The 27,607-nt window shown below is 43.2% G+C and overlaps 1 protein-coding gene across 4 annotated transcripts in view; it reads left to right on the top strand.

Moving 5' to 3' along the window:
• Positions 1–1,059: 1,059 nt before the first annotated feature.
• The window catches only part of LOC137372567 (potassium channel subfamily T member 2), a 921,357-nt gene continuing 894,809 nt past the window's right edge, over positions 1,060–27,607 (top strand). For all 4 annotated transcript variants that reach the window (XM_068036495.1, XM_068036496.1, XM_068036497.1 and 1 more), the window contains exon 1: positions 1,060–1,154. In XM_068036495.1, coding sequence (XP_067892596.1) covers positions 1,060–1,154 — 95 coding nt within the window. The remainder of the gene's footprint in view (positions 1,155–27,607) is intronic.

Raw genomic sequence — 27,607 nt, forward strand, 5'->3', positions numbered from 1 at the left:
ATAAACCCAAGTTGTTAGATATCGACTTTCCTCAAGATCAGTGTACTGTGGACGTAACTGTGTACTATCTACAGGATGCATGACAGCACCTCACCAAGCCTTCTTTGGCAGTACCTCCCAAACCCATGACCTCCATCAGCTGGAAGGGCATAGGCAGCAGGTGCTTGGGGACACCACCACCTCCAAGTTCCCCTCTAAGTCAGAAATCCTCTTCATTTGGATATATATCACAAGTTTCTTCATTGTCCCTGGATCAAAATCTGTCACCTTCTCAAGTGCAACGAGGGATGGACAATAAATGGCAGTCCATAATCCTAAGAAGGTTTTAAAAAAAAAACTCATTACAGTTACTCTTTCCTACATTTTCAAATACATAACTATAAATAAAACATGCTTTGGAACATTGCCATCTCCAGAAAGGTATTCCCCACGCAAAACAACCGGTATGGGGGGGGGGGGGGGAATCCTTTTCGTGTGTTATATGTTGCTTTATGTGCCAATGCTATTGGACACTCTGTTGGGCGAGGACATCCCTCGCCCACTATAAATCACACGACTCCACATTAAAGGATCTTCCCTCGTCGATTTGGTCTCAGAATGCGCGTGCACGAAGCCAGCCAGTAAACAACCCGAGGGAGGGATTTTCCCTCAGCCAGGGAGACAAATCCCGTAGTTTGGGCGGGGGCGGCAGCGCCTGCAATGGACACAGGTGCGGGGAGGTTCTGATTCTACTCCAGCTGGCGGGGGCACGCGCTCTGGGCAGCGTTCTGTCCCTGATTGCCCCGGGGGCTACGCGCTCCAGGCAGCATTCTGTTTCTAATTGCCCGGGGGTAGCCGGCTGCTGCCGCGCACTCAGCACTTTCCTCTCAGCGTGAAGGGCAAGAGCAAGCAGCATCTCGCACCGTTGTGCATGCCAGGCTTCCACAGCCAACTAATGTGATCCCGTGTGTGGGTTTTTTTTTTAAAAAAGAGGTGATCCCATGAGGCCACACATTGTGGGAAAAAATTATATATCTATATATATTCGTCTGACATAGGTACACTACATAACTGGAAAGAATGGTGGACCTGGAAAACGAAGTGCCTCCTCTTCCTCCAAGGTACAGATTTCGTGATTTGCTCCTTGGAGATCAAGGTTGGCAGGCAGATGACAGGTAAGTCCAGTTGGCGATTTTCTTTTAATAGTCGTTTGAGTGCTGTCGTGGATGATTAAAGAAGACACGCAATTTTAATATAAATGCAACTTGTTACGCACATTGAAAAGTTTGTTCCTTTGCTTTGCTGAAATATTGTTAAAAACAATACCCAGATGCTTATACGGTTCAGCTGACAAAGGTCTCGGACTTCGATGCCTGGAAAAAAATCATTTAGATTCATAATATGGTTGATTAACAGAACTGTCAATAGAGACGTTTATCGTTTTCCTTTCTTGCCGCATGTTCATTTGAACCCGGTGTATTTATTCTTTTGCATTTGCTTTTATAAAGATAATCGTACGTTATCGAGACCATTACTAATTTATCAGTACAATGACATTAGATAAGCAGCCTTCAGAAATTTACATTTAGATTCCAAACTCTCTTCGGCTTTTTCTGAAAAAGCCAATAGATACAAAGACCCGGTCAAAGTATTTCTGCACCTAGAGTAGACTGCATCTGTGTTCTCACTGTAAAGTCATTCATTAACAGTCTCCTGCCATGATTTATTGTCTATTTAAAAATGCAGAGAAAATTGTCTGCACATTGTTACGTAATAACGTTTACTGGGATTATCATTTTGGAAACAGTGAGAACACCATATGCACGCCAGCTTTAATTGTCTTGTATAGCAATAGAAAGGATTAATTGTATTTTTATTTTTCTGCAATTTTTGAGCTTTTGGTATCAATATTAATTTTACTGCAAAATCTCTGGCATCATATCTTTGTTGTTCAATGCTAAATCCTAACTTTATTACTACTGAAATATTCAGGAAGAAACTCCTGAGTTCATTTATTGCAGCAGTGGGATTCTGGAGTTGTTCAAGGCATAAAAATCAAAACCTGCTAATGGTTGCAGGTGGCAAAGAGAGATGAAACATGCTCCATAGGGGATACATATCCGTAGGAAGGCTAAGGGAATCACTAGAAATCTACTAGAACTCCAGACTCAAGCCCTGGAGAAATAAGGGGTAGATTTGTTTGGAAGAAAGTTGTTAAACGAGATTTCGGAGATAAAATAGTAGATGGGCTTGATGGTACATTTAGTGATTTTTTTTATTATGTAGTGTCATGCTCGGCCAAGAATGAGGCACATTAATTTTGTCATGAACATTGATTTTAAACTGTTACTGGGGTGAAGAAAGGACTTGCTAAACAAATCAGACATGACTGGAAAAGATATTTGCATATTAGCAGACAATGATTGGAAGGACAAAGGACCATTCCCTGACACATTCAACCCTCAATGGACTTGATCACCAGGTATTGTGTATAAGAGGAGCTTTCCAGATACTGCTAAGGTGATACAATCAAAGACATGGTCAGACCAGTTAGTCACATGACTAACCTGCTGGGCAACCTGAGTTTTTCTGAATTGTACAAACAGTTTGGATAGAAAGCTGTTTGCTCCTGGACTAAGATTGCTCTCCTGTCTGCTCCCACCTCTTTCTCACAAACCTCTGAATCCACTGAAGACATCTGAACCCCAAGAGAGAAATGTCTCCTACAACGAACAAGGTTTAAGAATAATACTGGGCCCCAACAAAAGCAAGATCTACTACAATCAAGGACTGTACAGTGAGCTCCAAGAACCATAACAAAAGCTCACCAGATATTGCCTCAAACTTTTCCATTTTATTTTTCTTCTACTCTTTTCTGTCTCTATTTGCATGTGTGTATCACGTATGCATGCTAGCGTGGGTGCATCGTGTATGCGTAGGTGTCAACTGAATTAGAGTTTAAGTTTAATAAATTTCATCTTTTCTTCTTTAAGCTTAAGAGTGCCTGTTTGTGCTGGTTTCTTTCCCATATAATTGGAAAGTGGTGAACAAGGATTCACCAAGGGGGAGCTAAAAAAACACGGTGTGTATAAAATTAAACCCCGTTACAGTAAGATCAGGTGAAGGCTGAAAGGGAACCTGAGGCACCTTTCTCACCTGGTTGTAACAGAAATTTGGGTGCTACCGTCCTGGATTGACCCACCGACAAACAAAAGGAATTGGAAGTGGGAAGCCACGTTGTTCCCAAGCAAAAAAAAGCAAGATTTCAATACAGGTTTTCTTGTGGTTGTGTGTGATTGGATACTAATATAGAAATATAGAAAACATAGAAAATAGGAGCAGGACTAGGCCATTCGGCCCTTCGGCCTGCTCCGCTGTTCAAAAAAGATCATGGCCAATCGTCTGATTCAGTACGCTGTTCCCGCTTTTTCCCTTTGACACGTTTACAACTGAAGCTAATAGCTCTCCAAGCCAGGGCGAAGTAATTTGGGATAACTCCTCCACTGTCTATGGAGGAGTTGAGGAAAATGACTCAGCAGTGTGGGATCACTATACGTGGCAAGACTAGGAAGTCTGAACTCTTAAGGCTAGTGGCCAACCGTTTTTCCCTTGAATCTGAAGAAGCAGAAACAGGGTTAGAAGCAGACCCAGAGAGGGTACTGCTAGCAAAGATACAACTGGAACAAAGGAAACTTGAATTAGAAGAGAGGGAGAAAGAAAGAGCCTTCCAGAAGGATTGTGAAAAAAAAGAAAGACAGGAGAAGGAACGAGAGAGAAAGAGAGAGAGGAGAGAAACAGAGAAAAAGAATATTCCAGAAGGAATGCAAAGAAAGAGCTGAAGTGGCTTGAGTTAACTAGGGGGCAACAGAGTAACCCCAGTGAAAGCATGGCCAATGTGGAGGAGTGTAATTCAGGGCTGGGTACAGAATTGTTAAAACTAGCTCAATTAATTTCACAATTCAATGAGGAAGATGTAGAAGAATTTCTGGGTCTTTTGAGAAACTAGCAAGGCAGCTAAAATGGCCAGCTGAGACCTGGCCTCTTTTACTGCAAAGCACATGAACTAGAAAAGCCCATGAGGTTTATTCCCTGTTGCCAGATGAGAGTTCATCAAATTATGAACTGACAAAAAGTGCTATGTTCGGGGCATATGAATTAGTACCCAAAGCCTATTGCAAAAAGTTTAGAACCCTCAAGAAGCAAGCTATTCAAACTTATCTGGAGTTTGAAAGATGTAAGCAGTTGGCTTTTGACCAGTGGCTGAGGGGTCTTAAAGTACAGCTCAGCTATGAGAATCTCAGAGAAGTAATTCTGTTAGAGGAATTTAAACACTCTCTCCCACTCTCCATAAAGACCCATGTAGAAGAGCAGTGGGTCCAGAGAGCCCGGCAAGCAGCTGTCCTGGCCGATGAGTTTGCTTTAATTTATAAGTCGGATTCCCAGGGGAGAAACTTTCCTAGTCATCCCTACAAATCCGAAAGGGACAAAGGGTGGGAAGGTGATAGGAGCCCAAGCAATTCTGGGAGAGAAAGGAAAGCAGGAGACACAGGGGGCCCTCCTCTAGCCAAACAAGAAGATGCTGTAAGCAAGAGTGAGACCCGGACACTTGTGTGCTTCCATTGTAATAAAGCAGGGCATTTAAAAGCTGACAGCTGGAAACTAAAGGGAAAACCTGCAGGGTTAATCAGGGCACACCCGCTCAGTGAAGAAGAGAACCTGATGGAAAGCACAGCAGAACAAGCTGTGGCTTTAACTGCAGTAAGAGTGAGACCCAGGAAGCTTATGGCTGCAAGTGCAGGAAAATTTATTAAGATTCCTGAGGGTTATCAGGGTTTTGTGTCTGAAGGGAGAGTAACCCCATACCCCTCGAGTGGGGCAAGCAAGCCCATAGTAATTCTCAGGGACACAGGGGCAACTAGATCCCTTTTACTGGGAAAAGGCCTGATTTTTTACCCCCAGAGAGTGCAGTGAACACCAGAATGGCGGTGAATAGTATTGGAGGGTAGTGTATGCCTGTGCCTGCATACCAGGTGCACCTGGAGTGCGACCTAGTTTTGCGACCACTGACCATAGGGATTGTCCCTAGTTTGCCTGTGGACAGGGTTGACCTGCTCCTAGGTAATGATCTGGCGGGGGTGAAGGTGGTAGCCCCCTCCAGTAGTGAAAGAAAGACTGCAGGAGGTCAGAGAGACAGGGCAGTGGCAAGAGACGGACCTCTACAGTTTCCCCGAATGTGTAGTGGATCAGGCCATGATCAAACCAGCTCCCCCAGAGGAGACTGAATTAACACTGCAGGCAGATGCCAGGTCTGTCCGTCAGAAACCTTCTTTGGAAAGTTAGGAGACCCAGGGAATGAATTAAATGGATTTTCCCTAGCTGAGGCTCAGCAAGCCGACTCAGTATTGTGAAAGTTAGCAGAGGCTGCTCAGTCTGAAAGTGAAGCAGAGGAAGTCCCTAATTGCTACTGTTGAAAGATTGAGGTACTGATGAGGAAATGGAGCTCTTCTCACAGACCTGAGAGGAAGGAGTGGACAGTAGTTCACCAGTTAGTGCTGCCGCAGAGGTACCGGAGAGAAATATTAACGCCCACGAGACTACAGTGGCTGTACATGCCGGGATACGAAAGACCTAAGCCTGCATAAGACAGCAGTTTGACTGGCCAAAACTCCACAAAGTTGTGGTGGAGTACTGCAGGAGTTGCCACATGTGCCAGATTGAGGGGAAACCCCAACCTACAGTGAAAGCGGCACCCCTGAGTCCTGTACCGGTGTCAAGAGGACCCTGCAGAGGCAACGAAAGACCTCTAGGGAGCAGGGAAACTGTGAGGGTTATGCCTCACCTAGTCAAAGTGTTACAGGGGAGTGCAGTAGAGTCTGCACAAATACCTTCAGGCAGGAGTGTCCTCTGGGACAAAGGGGAGATTAGCAAAGAATCCTCCCCCTCTGTCAGAAAAAAGAAAACCACCCATCCTCCCAAAGTCAAAAGCCTTCGCATGACTCAACAAAGAACCTAAAGAGAGTTCAGGATAGACCCGTCCACTGCTGACTCTCCTGATAAGAAATCTCAGCAAAGACCCTAGGCAGCCATGGAAGTGGGAAAATGGAAAAGAAACTTCCGAAAAAAAGAACCACATGTTTATTGGGATGCGAAAAAGGGGCGATTTTAATAAGTTTTAGGATTTGTGAATGAATGAGAAAAATGCATCTGTTTTTCCTGTATCTTATATCTTCTTTCGACCCTTTAATGAAATACGCCTTTTCTCAAATCGCATTTTATTCCACTGGGTGTGGAGATGTCAAGCTAGGCCCCCACCTGCCAAGAATGAGGCACATTAATTTTGTCATGAACATTGGTTTTAAACTGTTACTGGAGTGAAGAAAGGACTTATTAACCAGATCAGCCGTGGCTGGAAAAGACATTTGCATATTAACAGATGGTGGTTGGAAGGACAAAAGGACCATGCCCTGACACGTTCAACCCACAATGGACCTTGATCACCAGGTATTGTGTGTAAGAGGAGCATTCCAGAAACTGCTCGGGCGATACGATCCAAGACTTGGTTAGACCAGTTAGTCACATGAATAATCTGCTGGGCAACCTGGGTTGTTCTGTATGGTACTAACAGTTTGGGCAGAAAGCTGTTTGCTCCTGGACTGAGAAGATCTCTCTCCTGTAGGCTCTCATCTCTTTCTCACAAGCCTCTGAATCCACTGAAGATACACGAACCCCAAGAGAGAAAAGTCTCCTATAGCGAACAAGGTTTAAGAAGAATACTGGGCCCCAACGAAGAGCAAGATCTACCTACAGTCAAGGACTGTACAGTGAGCTTGAAGAACCATAACAAAGAATCTTCAGATATTGCCTCAAACTTTTCCACTTTATTTTTCTTGTACTCTTTTCTGTCTCTATTTGGATATGTGTATTGCGTATGCATGCTAGCGTGGGTGCGGCGTGTAACCATAGGCATTAACCAAATTAGACTTTAAGTTCAAGTTTAATAAATTTCAACTTTTCTTCTTTAAACCTAAGAAAGCCAGTTTGTGCTGGTTTCTTTGCCTTATAATTGGAAAGTGGTGAACAAGGGTTCACCAAGGGGGAGCTAAAAACATGGTGTGTTTAAAATTAAACCCTGTTACAGTAAGACCAAGTGAAGGCTGAGAGGGTCCTCTAGACACCTTTCTCACCTGGTCGTAACATGTAGGAAATTTAATTAACAGAGCTGCTCAAAGAATTGGAGTAAAATTGGTTGAGTTGTTGGTTGGTTTTGCAGCACTTCACTGACTTGTGAATTGTGACTTTAAAAATGAGTTTATGGTTGCTTGTCATTTCGCAGCTTTTTGAGTTCTGATTTTAATTTTTTTTTGGTTCACACAAAATCCATTTGCTATTTGAGGTGACATGCATTTACCTGATCCGATCTTAATTTTTTGGCTAATGGACATGTGGCCCCTTTGAGGATTGATGCCTTTGATTGTTATGAATTATATAGACATGTAGTAAACTAAAGAGTTTTAACTATATAGAAAATTAGTTGATGTTCTGTCGTATTATTGTGCGTAACGGCATGGGACCAAGTGTAATTTTCAGGGAAAGCAGGGTCGAAGATTAGCATGGAGTAATTGCACCATGTCATGCAGAATGTAATTCAGTCCCCACTTTAAAATCATATATTCTGTCCTTTGCTTTATATTTCTGTTATAAATTCTTATGCCTCAATTTATAACAGAAATTTACAATGGTCCATGTAAATTTGTTATGCTATAATTACACAATTGGTGCTGGTGCAACACTCCCACTGGGAGGATGGGAGGGAGGGAAGATAAGTTTACAGAGGTAGTTTGTATTACGAATGTAGACAGAGGAATTCATAATGGAAAAGGTTGATAGGATGTACACACTGATGTAACATTTTTATATATTAATTTTTAAATTCCTAAAATGATTTGTTCATTGTTAAATTAAACTTCTCACTGTAGAACTAGATTTCTTTTCTCAAATAGAATAATGTGTTAATTTAATAAAATAAAGTTAGATCATCAATGGCTTTTCTAATAAGCCTGCTTTGTCAGAAAAGATAAGATCTCCAGCAGCCTAAGTTTGAATTTGTAAACTAATAATCAGCTTGAAAAAAAATATTTTTAAATACAAGGCATGTTCTTGACCAGTATATTACTATAGTTCCAAGTGAACTGCAAACTTGTAGATTTTTGTGTTAGCAAATTGTTTCTATTGCTTGCTTTCAAAGTTTTCCCATCTCAGATGGTTGATTCTTAGATGTACATCACTGAAATTATGCCACAACTGCAGTTTCTAATCCCAGTAACACATAAACTGCCTCCATTGCAGATGTGTAAAGCTGAAGTTATATTGTAGTAGAAAGTTTAAATGTTAGGCTTGTGAATTAATTTAGCTTATTCACTCTTCATTCTGATATTGAATATTATAAAGAGGATTATCAAGGTACACTATATTCTTCTGGTAACATTGGGACTTAATTCATTAACATAATATGTGGTCTGTGTGATCCATTTCCACCATGTCTGTCGTTGAAAGGATTAATGTTTGTCACAAAAGAAGATATTTGAAATAAGGATTAAACATGTAATGCAACCATTTCATCAGCAGAAAATAAGACATAAGAGAGCATGGAATGAGAAAAGGCTGTTCATGCATTGAGCCCTTTCTTTCCACAGACCCAAGCACAATCAACAATATCATTGACTCAATACAACTCACATCATTTTTCAGAGGGAAGTTTTAGCTAGGTTTCTTCCTACTTACAAAGGCAAAACAAGTACAGCTCCAGAGACCCTATCTAACTTCCCATTTTATTCTCCATGGAAGAAAATTACAATCATTCTGGCACCTCCAGTAAGGTCAAATTTGAAACAGTATTTTGTGTACAAATTAGTTTGTTGCAATATCAAGTGCATTTCCTATAAACACTATGGGATGTTCAGATGATGTAGAAAGATACTGTATAAATGCAGATCCTCCCTTCCTCCCTCCCTTCCTCCCTCCCTTCCTCCCTCCCTTCCTCCCTCCCTTCCTGCCTCCCTCCCTCCCTTCCTTCCTCCCTTCCTGCCCTCCTTCCTTCATTTTGTCCGTCCTTCCTTCCTTCCCTGCCTGCCTTTCTTCCTTTCTGTCTTCCCTCCCTCCTTCCTTTCCTGCCTTCCTTCCCTCCTTCCCTCTCTGCATCCTTTCCCTCCCTCCCTATCTTGTTTCTGACAAGAAAGGTATCTAACCTCTTTTCAAAGGTGTTCATTAACATGACATGTTGCATGTATCACAGGTCTGTGAAGGTAAATTCCTAATCTTAAATCTTGCTTGCTTAATTCTTCTTAATTTTATATTGTGCCCTCTAGTTCTGCATTTGAAATTCAAGTTAAATATTTTACTTGCATATATACTATCTGTTTCTATTGCCATTTAAAAACCTGAACCATGCCACTTCTTCTTTTCTCTAATGAAAAGTTTAAAGCTCTGAGAGGCTTTTTGTGGTTTAAACCCTAAAGTCCTGGAATCATCTTTGCATACCTTCTCTGAACCTACACCAATGCAAAAATGTTTTTTTTTAAGGCTGAGTCCAAGCATTTCCTAACCACTAATCTATAAATAGTTAAACTCATTTGTTTTGATTGTTGTCAAACACACTTTAGCAGTGTTTCTTATCACCTAAGAGTTAATTCTGTAATAGTATGCTTGTAAAGGAAACCCAAACTTTCCAGAAGCAGGTTTCGCTAAATCAGACCAGTATTCTCAAGCACTGGGGTGTGTGAGCAGATTTTGTAGGCTGGCCCAGATCACGTGTGTGCTCCATTAAAACTCCTAATGAAGTCCATAGTATGTAAATCGATCACATGAGAAATTCCAAGTTTTGTTTTTGTTCTCCTCACTCCACACTGCTTTCCCATTAAAAACTGGTGTTCTAGGTTTCCCTGCTCTGTCTTTCAGCACTTGGATTCTTCAAAGATGCGAGTGACAAATTACTATCATGTTGCAAATTTCTTGGATCTTTCATACTGTAGTATCTTTAGAACATTGTCTTTTTTGCAACTGTATTTTTGTATGGCAAGGTTCTTTTTGTAGGAATTGTCTTACTGTTCTTGACAGCAGCCTCTTTTTAGTAACTGCAGTACTCAGCATAGGCATTCCAGTGGGCTTTCTAATGGAATTGATGGGTTTTCAGGAGAAAGAGGAGTCCAGGCAGAGAGAACAAAGGCCGATGCACTCACATTCAGGCATCTGGCACTGAGTTTGCCTTGATCCAGAACTCAAGTTTTCAGATCCAGACAAACCTACTTGTAAATGTCTGAGGCGATCTGCCTTCACTATATACGCTACATGAGAGACACTGTCATGACATTATGCTATCTATATTAGACTGACCTTGAGATAAGATATGGCACAGAGATAGTCATGTTCATTGCTGTGAAAGTAAACTCATCTTTGAATTTTTACATGTCCAGATCTTTGGCAGCCATTACTAATTAGTATATTTGCCATAACTGTGTCAGTCTTCAGTCCACTGATGCATTAAGCAAGTCACAGAACCTTGTTTGGTGGGTCAAATATTTTTTGTTATTTTTTCCTTGGAAAAGAGCAATAATGCCAGATGGTGCAGCGTCTTTACCAGCTGGCAGCCTTTCCAAAAGTGCAGGGCCTAACTGATACCACATGGCTATCTATTAAGGCCACTAACCACAACCTAGTGTTACATATGATGAAGAGAGGTTTCCAGTCCATCAATGTGCAGAAGGTAACAGGGTAAAGTCAATGCACAAAACTCCATCAGCAGCTACGATGCTTGTGCTTAGTGGCTGCCCACTGAACCAGCATGATTTGAAAGGCAAGACAGAATAGATGGCTGTCTGCTAGTCGACTACAGCTACTCTTTGAAAGTTACCATTGAGGAATCCCCAAACAGAGGTGGAATGGAACTCTGATTAGGCAACTGGCTTTACCTAAATTCTGGTAGAACACAAAAATTAGCATGCTGCTGTCTGGATATGGCTCCTGTGAAGAGTCTTGGGATGTCTTACTATTTTAAAGGCACTATATAAATGCAAGTTGTTGTCCACAAACTCATGGAAACATTTATTTCAAATGTTGAAGTCTATAACCTTAGATCTGTTCTTTTCTTAAACCAATATTTAATCTTAATAAAATTCAGTATTCTTTAATGTGGATAACAGTAGTGGAAACTAATGATCAGACAGTACTATGTTGTTACAGATTTTAATGACTGTAGCAGTACAATACCTTTTGCTAGCGCCACAAAAATTCACAACTCTTCCGCAATATGCTATGTAGTAATAAATAAGTTTGCTGTTAATATAAATTCTGAAAATATAATTATCAAAGCTTTCACTTAGATGTAGAAAGTAAATTTGATATTGCCATGTTATATTCATTTTGTTTTGTTCAAACTGTATTAGTGCTAGTGTTTTTTGTGTGCCTTAGTTTCATCGACAAAAGTGTCCCTGAAGCTAAGCCATTGCTCACTTTGTAATCTTTTCTCTAAGTACGTTAATAGGAATTTGGTGGGAAATGTTCTTATTTTCTCCATCTTTGGTTGTAGCAAATGATTGTTGTGGTTAATACCAGCTGCAGGCTGGTGTTAATCTGAATCAAACTATATAAAAACAAACAAGTAATTCAATGGCTCATCACATAATACAGGATGACCTCAAGGTACACTGTCATGTTATGGATGGAGTGGAAGAGGTAATAAAGGCAAGAGAGGCTATATACAGAAATGGTGGATCAGAGCAATCAACAATGCTATTTGGTGATTTTGTTTCAATGTGAAAACTATTGTCGAGTTATATGTAGCATTGTACATAGAGGATTAGTCCAATATTCATACTTTTTCTAATAAGAGAAGAAAAGGAATGATGGGCTATATAGGCCATTGAAGCTTATCCCTCCCACACCTCCCATCACAAACAACCCCGTTTTTGTCTACACTGTCTGATCTGCTAAACCCACTGTCTGACCTTTCCAAGAAGTCTTTGTCACTCATTTCAAACATAGCACACACAGACACAGATATGTCCACTCTACAGAGTTCTGTTCATGAGTTACAGGAGGGGATACTCAGTGAAGTATGGAGCATGAGTGAGGAGAAACAAATGGTAGATTGGTGAATGAGGTTTAGCTCAAGTGCTCATACTGGGCTTGCACATAGAGTTTAATTTGTGAGTATCATCATTTGAAAGTGTGCCAAACAACTTTCAACATTTATTGGTGACTCTGGGGGTGTCCAATATCTGCATCTGTACAATGTTGCATGCATACCTAATCGAGCTGCAGAGTACTAAGAAGATTGTAGGTATTCCTGAACTTGCTTCAGTGGTATCTCATTAACCAAACTTTAAATGCAACCATAGTTTCACTAACAAATGTGCTGACTAGGACAATGGAAACCGTGAGCATCAAAATACAGCACTCTGTCTTGTCCAGATTCAACATGCTAGAAAATCAGATTTGAGATAGCAGTAATGTCAGGTTACATTGATCTTACAACTGCTCAGCAGTTTGTTCTCTCACAATCATAGAAATCTACAGACCTAGGGAAGGCCTTTTGGCCCATCAAGGCTGTGCCAGCTTTTTGATGGAGCAATTTAAACCTAAAAAGCAAAATACTGAGGATGCTGGAAATATGAAATAAAAACAGAAAATTTTGGAAACACTCAACAGTTCAGACAGCATCTGTGGAGAGGGAAACAGATAACGGAGGCTTCAGGTTCAGGCGGCAGCACCAGAAGCAGGTTCCGTTCCCACTCGAGCGTCATAGAGCCAGCCGAACATGATCACACAGCAGCTGGCCAATTAACTCATGGGAAGCATGTGGCCCATCCAATTAAAGAGCAGAGGTAGAAAAAGAGACGCCTGTGGCGGTGTCAGCTGACTGAACGGCAGGTGCTTGCGCCATGCACTGCTGCCCTGTTTTAAATTATTGCCTGATTTACTGTGCTGAAGACCCCTCTTGCTGACTACAGTACAAAAGACCCTTAAGGAGCTGAACAGGAGCCTGCTGCAACCATGGTTGAGGGAAGGAGCTGGGTGGCCCTATGGTTTAGCAATGCCTCCCTGCAAGTTTTCCTCCAGGCTGCAAGGGCAAGGCAGGAGGTCCTTTTCCCAAGGGAGAGGAGAAAAAGACAGAATCACAGAATTGTTACAGCACAGAAGGAGGTGATTTGGCCGGTTGTGCCTGCATTGGCTCTCCGAAGGAGCAATTTACCCAGTGCCACTCCCCCGCCTTCTCCCTGTAGCCCAGCACATTCTTCCTTTTCAGATAACAATCCAATTGCCTCTTGAATGCCTTGATTTGAAGCTCCCTCCGCCACAGTCTCAGGCAGTGCATTCCAGACCTTAACCACTCGCTGCGTGAAAAAGTTTTTCCTTTTGGTGCTATCACTTCTTTTGGCAATTACCTTAAATCTGTGCCTTCTTGTTCTCGATCCTTCCACAAATGGGAACAGTTTTTCCCTATCTACCATGTCTAGACACTTCTATCAAATCTTTTCTCAATCTTTTCCAAGGAAACCAGTTCCAACATTTCCAACCTATCCCCGTGAATGAAGTTCCTCATCCCTGGAACCATTCTTGTGAATCTTTTCTGCACTCTTTCTAATGCCTTCACATCTTTCCTAAAGTATAGTGTCCAGAACTGGACACAGTACTCCAGTTGAGGCCGAAACAGTGTTCTATACAAGTTTAACGTAACTTCCTTGCTTTTGTACTCTGTGCCCCTATTAATGAATCCTAGGATGCTGTATGCTCTATTAGCTGCTCTCTCAACCTGTCCTGCCACCTTCAATGATTTATGTACATATACACCCAGGTCCCTCTGCTCCTGCACCCGCTTTAGAGTTGTACCCTTTCTTTTATATTGTCTCTCTGCGTTCTTCCTACTAAAATGAATCACTTCACACTTCTCTGCATTAAATTTCATCTTCCCCTTGTCTGCCAATTCCACCAACCTGCTTATGTCCTTTTGAAGTTCTACACTATCCTCACAGTTCACAATGTTTCCAAGTTTCGTTGTTATCCCCAAATTTTGAAGTTGTGCCCTAAACTCAAAGGTCTAGGTCATTAATATGTATCAAGAACAGCAAGGGTCCTAACACCGGCGCTTGCAGAACTCAACTACAAACTTTCCTCCAGCCTGAAAAACATCCATTAACCACTACGCTTTGTTTCCTGTCACTCAGCCAATTTCATATCCATGTTGCTACTGTCCCTTTTATTCCATGAGCTATAACTTTGCTCACAAGTCTGCTGTGTGGCACTTTATCAAATGCTTTTTGGGAGTTCATGTACACCATTGCCCTGATCAACCTTCTCTGTTACCTCATCAAAAAACTCCAACTAGTTAGTTAAACATGATTTTCCCTTCATTAATCCACACTTTCTTTTTTTCTTTTGGGCCTCCTTATCTCGAGAGACAATGGATACGCGCCTGGAGGTGGTCAGTGGCTTTCTCTAATTTACCCACATTTGCCCAAGTGACTATTAATTTTGTCCTGAAATATCATTTCTAGAAGTTTCCCCACCACCAATGTTAAACTGACTGGCCTGTAGTTGCTGGGCCTAATCTTACACCCTTTTTTGAACAAGGGTGTAATATTTGCAATTCTCTCGTCCGCTGACACCACTCCTGAATCTAAGGAAGATCAGAAAATTATGACTAGTGCCTCCACAATTTCCACTCTCGCTTCCTTCACTATGCTTGGATGCATCTCATCCGGTCCTGGTGCCTTATCAGCTTTAAGCACTGATAACCGCCTCCTTATCACTTTTAAACCCTTCAAGTGTCTGAATTACCTCTTTCACCATGACCTGCACAGCATCATCTTCCTTGGTAAAGACAGATGCAAAATATTCATTTACTATTTTAGCCATGCCCCTGCCTCCATGTGTAAATCCCCTTTTTGGCCCCTTATTGGCCTCACTCCTTTCACCACCCTTTTGCTATTAATATGCCTATAAAATACTTTTGGATTCCCTTTTATTTTAGCTGCCAGTCTCTTTTCATACTCTCTCTTTGCTTCTCTTATTTGCTTTTTCACTTCCCCTTGAACCTTCTATATTCTGCCTGGTACTCTGTTGTATTAAGCACCTAACATCTGTAATAAGCGCACTTTTTTTTCTTCATCTTAATCTCTCTCTCTCTTTCATCATCCAGGGAGGTCTGGATTTATTTGCCCTATCTTTCCCCTTCATGGGAATATACCTTGACTGTGCCCGAACTATCTCTTCTTTAAAGGCAGCCCATTGTTTAGGTACCATTTTCCCTGCCAACCTTTGATTCCAATTTATCTGGGTCAGATCCATACTTACCTCATTGAAATTGTTTTTCTCCCAGTTAATTATTCTAACTCTGAATTGTTCCTTGTCTTTTTACATAGCCAATCTAAACCTTATGATACAATGATCGCTGTCTCCTAAATGTTCCCCTACTGACAGTTGATCCACTTGGCCCACCTCATTCCCAAGAACCGGGTCTAGCAATGCCTCCTTTCTCATTGGACTGGAAACATATGGCCGTAGAAAATGCTCCTGTACACATTCTAGGAACTCTTTCCCCTCTCTGTCCTTTATACTACTACTGTCCCAGCCTATATTTGGAAAATTAAGGTCCCCCATTATAACCACTCTATATAATTCTTGCACCTCTCTGTAATTTCCTTGCAAATTTCTTCCTCTGCATCTTTTCGCTAGTTGGTGGCCTATAGAGCAATGTAACTGCACCAATTTTGTTCCTCAAGCTCCAAACAAATAGATTATGTCCTTGACCCCTCTGGGACATACTCTCTCTCCAGCACTGCAATGTACTCCTTCATTAAAACTGATATCTCTCCCCCTTTCCTTCCTTTCCTATCTTTCCTGAATACCTTGTATCCAGGAATATTTAGTACACGGCCTGCCCTTCTTTGAGCCAGGTTTCCGTTATCACCACATCATGCTTCCATGTGGCTATCTGTGCCGGCAGCTCACCAACCTTATTTCCCATAGGAATTTAGATTTTATTACTTTCCCTCTTATTCTGACCCCCCCCCACCCCCCCCCCCCCCCCCGCCCCCCCATACCTAACTATTTCCTACTGAAGTGCAATCTATCTTTCCCAATTCTCTGTGTACCTTGGTATTTTACTCTAGTATTATCTCCTGGTTCCCACGCCCCTGCCAAGTTAGTTTAAAACCTCCCCAATAGCACTAGCAAATCACCGCACAAGGGCATTTTTCCCAGCTCTGTTCAGGTGCAACCCGTCTGGCCTGTACACGTCCCATCTCCTCCAGAATTGGCCCCAGTGTCCCTGGAATCTAAAGCCCTCCCTCTTTCACCATCTTTCCAGCCATGAATTCATCTGCTGTACCCTCCTATTTCTATACTCACTTGCTTGCGGTGCCGAAAGTAATCTGGAGATTACTACTTTTGAGGTGCTGCTTGCTAATTTCTTACCTAGCTCCCTAAATTCTGACTGCAGCAGCACATTCCTCTTCCTACCTATATCATTGGTACCAATGTGGACCATGACCGCTGGCCGTTCACCCTCCCCCCCCCAACTCCCCCCCACCTCAGGGTGCCATTCAGCCATTCAGTGACATCCTTCACCCATGCACCAGGGAGGTAACACACCATCTGGACTCCTGTCTGCTGCCGCAGAAATGCCTGTTTTTTCCCCTAACTATTGAATCTCCTATCACTGTCGCTCTTCCAGTCTTCTTTGTACCCCTGTACTTCTGAGCTAGCCATGTTGCCATGGACTTGGCTCTGGTTGCACTCCCCAGATGAACCATCACTTCCCTCCTTATTCAAAACTGAATACTTGTTGGAGAGTGAGATGCACCCAGGGGTCTCCAGCACTCCCTTCCTGTTTCTTCTTGACTGCCTGGCAGTCACCCATTCCCTCTCTCCCTGCATACTGTTAAGATGCAGGGTGACCACATCTATAATTGTGCTATCTACGAAGCTCTTAACCTCACGGATGCACCGCAATGACGCCAGCTGTTGCTCAAGCTTCAAAACCTAAAGCTCGAGCTACAGCAACTGAGCATACTTCCTGCACTTATGGTTATCCAGGACACGCCAAGAGTCTTGCAGTTCTCACATAGCACAGGATGTGCACTCCAGAGGTCAAAGCAGTCTTGTCAATCCTCTATTAGATAATAAACCTTGCTCGCACAAATATACCTTGCTACTACTAATAAATACCTGGCCTGCCTGACCAAGCAAGCCTGGACAGAGATTGCAGAGGATGTCAGCAGCCCTGGGATCACCCACTGAACATGGGTGCAATGCCGCAAATAGGCAAATGGGTCGATGACATTCTTCGCTGTGTCAAGGTGAGTCCTGCATACCTTTTTCCACTTTGGGCCTTGCATGTGGGAATGTGAGAGGGTGCACTAGGTGGGGAAGGACTGACCACTCAGTTGGTGGCAAGGGGGTCAGGCAATAGCATATCCTGTTGAAGATGCATAACTGCATCTCGGTGAGAGGTGACCATCTGTCATTGCTGACCCCCATAAGGTCTCTTGAGAGCAGACTTATGGAGGAAGCATTCATGAGCCCCCATTATGTACCAAAAGGCTGTCACCAGAATAAGTGTTGTGCTGGTGTTATGATCCCCGTGGAGACCACCAACAAACCAAAAGAATCGAATCCACCGACCCCAATTTAGGAAACAAAAAAACCACAATCAAACAAGATTTCATTTTTATAAATTTTATTTTAACACTCCAAACAAAACCAATATAAATTAAACGTGAACTAATAGTTAAATGACGATTGACAAATATATTTAAAGGTTACGCATTAATTATCAGATGCAACAAAGATAGTCCTTATGAATCCTCTGAGCAGTCTTATCAGCAAGATGGTGCCAAACAGTCCCAAAGTACATCAAAATCAAGAACATCCTCATGTAGTTTTCCAAGTCCTGTCCTCCAGGATGCAGATGCAGAAGTAATGATGTCCTATCAATAGCGAGCAATGCAATCTTTCCTTTAACAGTTTGGCTTTGCTGCCTGTCAAACAACTTTGGCCTGGCCCACAACCATCTTGATGGCATAGTTCCACTGATATCTCTTTAAGTCACTGGAGACAGCTGGTATAAGTCGTATTCACCAATGGTCAGCCCTCAGAGTCCAGGCTCCTCTGCCTGCAGCCCGTCTTTTTAAAACAACCAACAGCTTCCAGCTTGTCCTTTTAAAACACTGCAGAGATTTCTTTTAAACTGAAACCTGAGTTCCAGTCACATGTCTCTTATCATAAGACTGTGTGTTTCAATCTGGTTAGGACTAGCCTTGTCTTTTCCAGAACTCTCTGGAGTTTTCAGTATCATTTCCAGTCAATGACTGTCTCAGAAAAAAAAAACACAAGCTTTGAATTCAAAGTCATAGCACCTAATAGTCCATTCAACACGTCAGCTGTACAGAATGCATTCTGCACATGAGGACTCCATCACACAAGTGTTCCTGGGGACACTAACAGTGTTCCTCCTTTTACTTACAGAAGAAATGGTCACTTAAGCATAAAGAGAGGGCCAAGACCAGTGGAGACATCCCAGACCTGCGTATTCTGACCCCACCAGAAAAGGAGGCCGTGGAATTGGTTGAGTGTCATGGCCGTCGAGCGATTGCTGATGGCAGAATAGGAGTGGCATCACAGGAGAGCGAGTTAATGGGTGTAGGGGCACAAGGGTGCTTCAGGGTCACACATGAGGCACAGTGCTTATGTGTGCACCACTGATGGAGCTCCACATCAGGCCTGGTTGGGATAAGGAGATAGGAAGCCCTTAAACTCCTAAATATTTGTGTTCTCTCATGGAGGCCTCATTAATCCTGAAAGGTGCACAGCTACAGAGACCGGGGGCCAGCCATCCGCCTCTGAGGAGGAGGAGGGATCCTCAGAGGTTGCACGTCACATCATTGCCCTGCACCCTCCGCCAGCGCAGATACTCTCTCGTTGCTGGGTATGCAATCGCGATTAGATTCATGGTCAGTAAGCACATCATAGACATGCTCAAGCAGTTGATGGAGGCTCTGCCAGCCGACGTCACTGACAGTCGGAGGATTGCGCGAGGCCAGGCCCTTACTGAGCCCCAGGCTAATGATGTGCCTCTGGAGTCGTCGGCAACACTGCACCTGCTGGAGCAGCAGTGAGAGGTAAGGGAACATCTGGCAGAGTTGCCAAAGGCTGTGTGCACCTATGTGCAGATGATGGAGGAGTCCATCCAGGGCATAAGTGCAGCCATGTCTCAGGTGTGTACGTGCATGGCTTCCTTCATTGAGTGGTTGGGGACTCTCATGGGTCCAGCAAACCAGCCAGTGGATGCAGGGGTTGCACGCTGAGCTTAATGCCATTGCCTTGTCCATGAGTTCTATGCAGCAGTGCAAGGCAAGAGGGGGATAAGGCACCTGGAGTCTCCACCAGATGCTTATCCTTCTCAGTGAATTAGGGAGGTGCAATTGTGCCTTGCAAGGGAGGAGGAGCTTGATGTGTCTGGGAGCTCCTCTCAGGGCACTCTGCGTGTGGACAGTAGCCCCTCTGCTGGTGACCCCAGCACCTCCAATAGCCTTGGCGACCGAGGAGGGTCCTGCAGCTGTGCAGGAGCCACTCAGCATGCTGGAGCCCTCCAGGCCTCAGGTAGCCAGAACACAGCTGCTAAGGTCCTCCCAAGCCTGGGAGCCGCCCGATCAACAGCCAGCCTCCACCTCAGCTGCAAACACAGTTGTAGCACCTCATGGAAGCACACGTAAGCAAGTTAAGACAAGCACCTAAGTGCACTTGGGCTTCACGGATGTTTAGATCTTGTACATGTTAAGGCTTTATTGTGTTGTGCTACACAATAAATGTTAGAGTCACTGCTGTTGGTCATTCTTTCCATTCTTGCTGCCTTGTTCGATGTCATCCACAGCCTTGCTCCCTCAGAGGGCTGCCGAGTAGGCCGCTTCTGGTCAGCTCCTCAGCTTTGTCAGTGTGCACTGTGAACCTGGGTTTTAGGTGATGCAGTGCGAATTGAAGGAGGCGACAGCAAGTCCACATGACAGTGAGTCTTTATTGCACTGATTGTGAAAGGGAATCAAGGACACAAGAAACAGGTGCCTCCCCCCCCCTCTAAAGTGCTGGATTGTGCAGAGCACAGCAGACCACCATGATCTGTGAGACCCTCACTGGGACACACTGAAGGGCTCCACAGGATCGATCTAGGCACCTGAATCTCATCATCTGCAGCCCAATGGCCTGCTCGATGGTCACTTGGGTGGACCTATGGCAGGTATTGTACCTCTCCTCTGCTGCAGTGTGTTGGTTGTTCACAGGCATGAGTAGCCATCTCTTCAATGGGTGGTCCTTGTCCCCAAGAATCCATCCCTGAAGGTGCGCGGATGGCCAAACAGCTCTGGCACCTAGGACTGCCTAAGTATGTAAGCGTGTGGCTGCTTCCTGGGAATTGTGCACACATCTGAAGGATTCGCTTTCGATAGTCGCAGACTAATTGTACATCGATAGAATGGAAGCCCTTCCTGTTGATGACGGCCGCTGGCTGGTCCGTGGGAGTCTTGATGGCCACATGTATGCAGTTGATGACACATTGCACCTGCGATGGCCCCATAGCTGATTGATCTCCACCTGACTGTCTGGGTCGGTGCGGTAGTGCACATAGTTGTCAGCCCTCTGGAATATGGCATGGGTCACCTTCTTGATGCACTGATGGGCATAGATGTTGAGAGCACGGTGATCTTTGTTGGATCCTTCAGTAATGACACTTAGCAAGACTGAGATTGAACTTGCTTAACAGACTTTATTCAACCATCTTTACTCTACAGACACAGTCCTTCAACATGTGCTATCTGACCTTTGAACCCCCAGGTCAGATGACCTGCTAACTAGCGCAGCATGTACCATATTATATCTAATATGCAAGTCCACATAAAACTCAGTTAACATCATGACAATCTACAGCACCACTGGCACTGGTGTCCACCAATCCCCATGGGTCTCAGCTCGTCCTGAAACATGGTGTATAAATCAGTGATTGCCTTCCTGGAGAGCTTCAGTCTGCCCCCTGACACTGCCAGTTTGGCATATGGAGATGTTTGAGCCATGTACCGTACACTCTGGCCTGGGGAGAGGGCCTTCTTCACGCAGCAGGCTGTTGGTACACCCCTCTGCTCCCTTCTCTGGAGTCCCCACTGGCCCTCTTGCTGCTCCTGACATTCCTGCTGTGCTCCAGCCAGTGCTTGGACCTTCCACCCTCTGCACTCCTCTTCCTCCTTTCCTTCTCCTCAGTGTGGTAGGGGGGGGGGGTGCACGAAGACTGGGTGGATCAGGCCCACGGCAAGTGGGCTCTCTCCTTGTCCTGCGCATTCATTGCAGCTCACCTCCCCCAACACTTATCCCTTGGGAGCAAGTGCCACTTCCCCTCTGTGACCCTTTCCACATTCTTCCTCTTTTAGTGTTGCCCTTCTGTTAGTGCTGCCACCTTCACACGGCCTCTCCTTTAGCCCTGCCATCTTTAACCCCCTTCTGTTGTCGTCCGGCAATAGTGTCTGTTCCCCAGCCTCCCTTCCACCGCACATTGTCTCTCAGTATGGCTGGCTGGCAGAGGCAGCACTGAACTCTTGCTTCCTTACCACCACCTTTAACCAGACGGGGCTTTGAAGCCCCATGGTTCCCATGTACCATTCATAGAATTCTAAAAGCACTGTAAAATTAGAGTTAATTGCCATTTTAAGTACATTAATTAATGATCCACTGTGTTGTAGTGAGAAGTCTACCCTCCATGGTTCCTGCTGCACGTAAAATTCGGAAGCAACGTCATGACATCGGACTTCTGGCTGAACGTGTCCTGACCACATTTTACAGCTCCCTCCGCCCTCTCCCCAACTCCTACAACTGCTGTCAGTGGCCCAGTAAAATTTGGCCAACATTTCAGATCGATAATCTTTCATCAGTACTGGAAAATGTTGGAGGTTTACCAGTTTGAAGCAAGTACAGAGCTAGGTGAAAGGGTTGGCTCTCTACTCTCTTCTAAACAGTTAAATCTGTGCACTCTAGTGTCTCCAGATGTGACAACATGTAGGACCAGGAAACCACTCCACTATTATAAGATGGGATCAGAGGTTGCAGGGATATCCATTGACCCAGCACAAGGAGATACAATATTGCATGAATCTTGAGAGATGCAGTCATCACACCTCACCTTCCACTGGACATTTAGAAGGAACATGATGTACCAGTCCAGTGGAATCTTAGTAATTCCCAGCAATACCACCATCACACTAGCCAGTGCCAGGAAATAAAAATCCTCTGTGGATTAATTCCCACTAGAATAAGTTTCATCTGGCGTCAAACACCTCTGACTTCAAATTTAACGTCTTTCAGAAATTAGAGAAGTCGGTACTGCCCTTCAAGCCTATACTTTTAGAAAATAGTTAATATTTCAAATGTTTCATGCCCTTTCATTTTATTGTTGTTTCTGTCTTTAGAGCTATACTTTAGCTAAAATTAATTTAAAAAGTAGCTCTTGGTGAATAGTGGAGGCAGATGCGAATAACAGACAAACTTTTCTTAAATTATTACTACTGGGTTGCATAAATTTTGCTGTTGTATGAAAGAACATTTTGTGCTTAATCTTTCAAGAATTTTGCACCTCCCTTAATAAATGTTAAATCCTGCTTTCATATATTTCCTTGCTTTCAGTCATTTTGAAACTATCCACCAAAGCACTCAACCTTTACGCCAGATTTATAGAAGTCACCATAATAGGGATTTTGCAGATAACAGCCAGTACACCATATATTACAGCATTGCCCAGATTACCCCTGCATTGGACAATGAAGCATAACTACTTCTCTATGACCCTAGAGCAACTAAAATGACAGTTCAATAATTTAGCTGGTTTTGTGGAGCTCTCAGAAGCAATTGATAGCGTTTATGTAGAACTGTGAGCAACATTATTGAATGTAATTGATTTTGGTCAGAAGGAATGGTTTCACTCACTTGTGTAGACAGATGTACAAATATGTGTAAACCTTTTCCTTTAAGATAGCGAATTGATGCATGCTGCACCAGTCAGTTTGCTTCCTCGAGGAATCTTGGTGGCTGGAAACTTAGTAAGCATGAGAATTTCCTCTTTTTTAAAGAATTGGTGGTGGCATAGTTTAGGGTTAACATCCTATGATCAGTTCCAGGTTGGCAGGCTGTTATTCGCGGGATGCTGCAAGGATCAGTGCTGGAGTTTCAGCTATTTACAACTTATATTAATGACTTAGATGAATTCGGGACAGAGACAATATGAAGCTAGGTGGGAAAGTAAGCTGTGAGGATACAAAGGGCTGGATCTTATTATCCCACCGCCGAGAGCAAAATGGTGGCGGTCTGTCCTGTGAAATTAGCGGTTGCACTACAGCGATTACATGGTGGGCGGCTACTTAGCATAATGATGGCGGCCATCCCCCCCCCAGTCACATGGAGAGGTGGCGTTGGTGACGCCGTTAACAGCGTCTCCAGATGTTGGATTGCAGAGGTTCCTCCTTTCCCCACCCCCCAACGGTATCCACTTGCAGAGTTCCCTCCTTCCGTTACATCTGCAGACTGAGCTCAGCGGCAATGACTGACATGAAAAAAAGTTCCACAAGATAACAACAGATAACTTACCCAACCTTTGCAAGCACCAATGACTCTCGCCTCGGTGGCACCAGCTTTTCAAAGACGGGAAAGTGAAGCCACATGAGCGCCGCACGTTATGCATAAGATTGTGAACGGCTGGTAGGATCGCAGCAAATTATATATAACTTCAAGCCAAACAGTATGTAACCGATTTAACTGACGATCCCGTCGTGGCGGAGATGCCACCACAGAACTTTGCTGCTTCTAAGAAGATCAGAAACGGTATTACGGTTTTGGATTCCATGGCGAACGACTCCATGACGATTTTCTGGCTCCCCCCCCGTGCCAAAAAAACCACCTTCTAAGGGAGCATAAAATCCAGCCCAAAGAGTCTACAAATGGACATAGGTTAATTGAATGGGCAGGAAGATGGTAAATGGAGTATAATGTGGGAAAATGTGAGGTTGTTCACTTCGGTAGGAAGAATAACAAAGCAGAATATTTTTAAAATGGTGAGAAACTATTAAATGTTAGTGTTCAGAGGGATTTGGGTGTCCTTGTACATAAATCACAGAAAGTTAACATGCAGGTGTAGCAAGCAATTATGAAGGCAAAAGGTATGTTGGTCTTTATTTTAAGGGAGTTGGAGTACTTGAGTAAGGAGGTCTTGCTGCACTTGCACAAGGCTTTGGTAAGAAGCACTTGGATTACTATGTACACTTTGGCCTCCGTAGCTCCGGAAGATATTTGCCTTTGAGAGGGTGCAATGAAGGTTCACTTGAGTGATTCATGGGATGAGGGTGTCGCCCGATGAAGATAGATTGAGTAGAATGGGCCTATACTCGATTAGAAGAATGGAAGGTAATCTAATTGAAATATATAATATATTTAGAGGGCTTGAAAGGGAAGATGCTGAGAGGCTGTTTCCCCTGGATGGAGAATCTGGACTAGGGGGCATAGTCTCATGATAAGGGATCAGCCATTTAAGACTGAAATGAGGAGGATTTTCTTTATTAAATGGCTTGTGAATCTTTGGAATTCCCTAACACAGAGTGCTATGTATCCTCAGTTGTTAAGTATATTCAAGGATGAGATGGATAGGTTTTTGAATTTTAAGGGGATCGAGGGATATAGCGATTGGGTGGGAAAGTGGAGTTGAGGTTGAAAATCAACCAGGATTTTATTGAACGGTGGAGCAGGCTGAAGGGGCCATATCGCCTCCGCCTACTCCTAGTTCCTATGTTCGCTTCCATAACTGGTGCCTACTCTCCTTGCTTTCCTGTCGCTACTCCTTGTTTTCTGTTTCTGCTTCCCTCTCCCCATGCCTTCTAGCCACTTTCAACAGCCTCCAGCATCTTCTTATCACCTTCCCTGCTTTGTATCAACTTCTTTCCTCCTTTGCCTTCTTGTCATTCTTCCTACCATTTCTGGCCACTCTTACTGTTCTCCTGCCAGGTTATTCTCTACTCCAGCGACCTTCTGTAGAATAGAAGGTGATAAATCATGAAATAAAAACTGATCTAATCCCTTTCATGAAGTTTTTAAAAAAAAACTTCTTATGGTGACACTGCCCCTTTCCATTTGAGAATCTATTAAAAAAGAAAGACAGTGAAATATTGTCTTTGAGGTGTAAAATCTAACTTTAAAAGAAACGTATTTTCTTTTTTTGAACTTAAAGTTTTAACACCAGTTATTTTCTTTCGTTCAGTTTCACTGACCAATCCACAAGCTGATTTCACGTTTCCAACAATCCAGAGTGTATCTTTTGCTGCCCAGTATCAAGATAAATGATATTGTGACCCAAGGATTTTAAACAGAGAACCCTTAATCTTTGACAGGACTGTATCATGTGCTGTCCCATGATTCTTTCTCCAAAAATTGGACTGAGACTTTGGTTGTAAACCAACAGACTGTTTATTTAAATGAAAAGTATACAGTATAAAACCGGAAGGGTGAATTTCAGCTGCAGGCTGCCCATTCTTTGCTTGATAAATGGACAGTCAACAGTTGAATCAATGAGCTAACCTCCATTGATGTCCAAGACTTGCCTGATGCAAATGGATGAGTAGCATGGCTACCTGTTTCTGGCAGGATGCTGCTTAAGTATGTAAATCGGGTAGGTGCAGAAGAAAAGTTTTTTTTGGGGAGTTTTTTTAGTGGAGACAGGAGGAACTGGAAAGGAGCATGCAATTACAGAGGCCTGTTACCAGCTGTGCTCGACCCCTTCATGACCGTGGCACTCTGCCCATTGGTACCAGGCAGTGAGCAGCCTAACTGGTGGCACTTAAAGGGACTGTTGCAGACCACTCAGACCAAACATTTTGACTCAAGTTGCCGGCCCTTGCCTCTGCAGAAAGTCTGTGGATGAGCTGCCAATTTCCCATCCACTCAAATTGTCAAGCTGACTGCACTTTTTATCATTCAAGCAAATTGGCAACAAATTCAGTCTCTAATTTTTAAATTAATCGTATCTATTGTGTGTTATGTCCCATCTTAGTTTTCAAACTATTGATAAATATGCCCTATATTCTCATAATCCTAAATGATTTAATTAAATTCAGAAACCAAACTCATATAAATTGCCTAGATCAGTGGTGAGGTTAAAAATTCTAAATGTAGAATGTATAATTTTTAATAAAAATCCAAGGTTTTGTAGCTGGGGATTATTTGGCAACAGTGCGAACACATTTAGATTTGCTACCTATGCTTCTGGTTTCATTCAGTAAATACACAGTTGGCTGACAACCATATAATGTCCACCATTACACCATAAGTGATTTAAAGCACTACATAAGTAAAGGAAGGTGATTAATGAAGAGAAATTTGGCATGTGGTTAAGTGCCGTCAAATGCTTTGCATCTCCAGCAATATCATTGAGCGGGCAGTGAGTGCACTAATAATGTGGTTTAGTATCCAGGGAAATTTGGCAGTTATTCATGACTTTTTGGTTTTAAAATTGGTCACAAAGAAAGACTGACATGGATTTATTAACAGTTCTAAACTTACCTTGCTGACTCACAGGTATATCATATACACATGGGCCAGTGTCCATTTATCTGCTCCTCACTAGCTTTTGCATCTACCTATTACTCCTGGAAAATGTCACAAGCCACAGATGGGTTGGAACCTAAGTACATAGATGTATATGCAAAATAAGTGACCATAATTTAAAATGGACAAATTCTTCATCATGGTTGTCTCAAATGCATGCCTTTAAACAGCAAAGAAAAAAGTACCAAATTCACAAACTAAATTAAGTAGCTAACGTCTAGCAGAAATAGCAAACAAAATGCATTTGTATAAAAAAAATTCGGTTTACTTTCCATCAGTCTTGCAAAGAAAACTCATGTAGCATTGTTGGTCATATAGTGATGCAACATATTTCCTCTATCATACTGTACTGTACGTACAGGTTGAGATCTAAAATAAAAACAGAAAGTGCTGGAAATACTCAGCAGGTCTGGCAGCATCTGTGGAGAGAGAAGCAGAGTTAACATTTCAGGTCGATGACCTGAAATGTTAAGGTCTGTCATCTGGCCAACATCTGGAGGTTGAATCTATGTCCTCTTGATTTGCGCAAGACTGCCACATTTAGCAAAGCTGACACTCAAGAAATTTATGAGTAGATATTTTTCTCAGGCGGTGGCGCAAAATGGGTGATTATGGATTGGCCACCTGTTATATGCAGAGCCTGATATTTAATTCCACTGACTGCAATTGACCCCTAATTTTTATTGCCCAAACAGCAGCTGGCCAGTAAAGATATCCAAAATGATATCATTTTGGGTAGATAAATAGAACTGATACAAACTTGAGCAAAGAGATGGGTTTTTAAGGGAGATCTTAAAGGAAGTGAGGGGCTGGGTGGAATGGCAGATGGGTTTAGTGAGGGAATTTCAAAGCATGGGTTCTAGATGACTGAAGAAATGGCAGCCAAATGTGGGGGAAAAGCAGGGTAAAGCACAACAAAGGTCAGAATCAGAGGAATGGAGAGGTTGGGGGAAGG

This window comes from Heterodontus francisci, chromosome 8, assembly GCF_036365525.1.
Source record: "Heterodontus francisci isolate sHetFra1 chromosome 8, sHetFra1.hap1, whole genome shotgun sequence".
NCBI classification, from domain to species: domain Eukaryota; kingdom Metazoa; phylum Chordata; class Chondrichthyes; order Heterodontiformes; family Heterodontidae; genus Heterodontus; species Heterodontus francisci.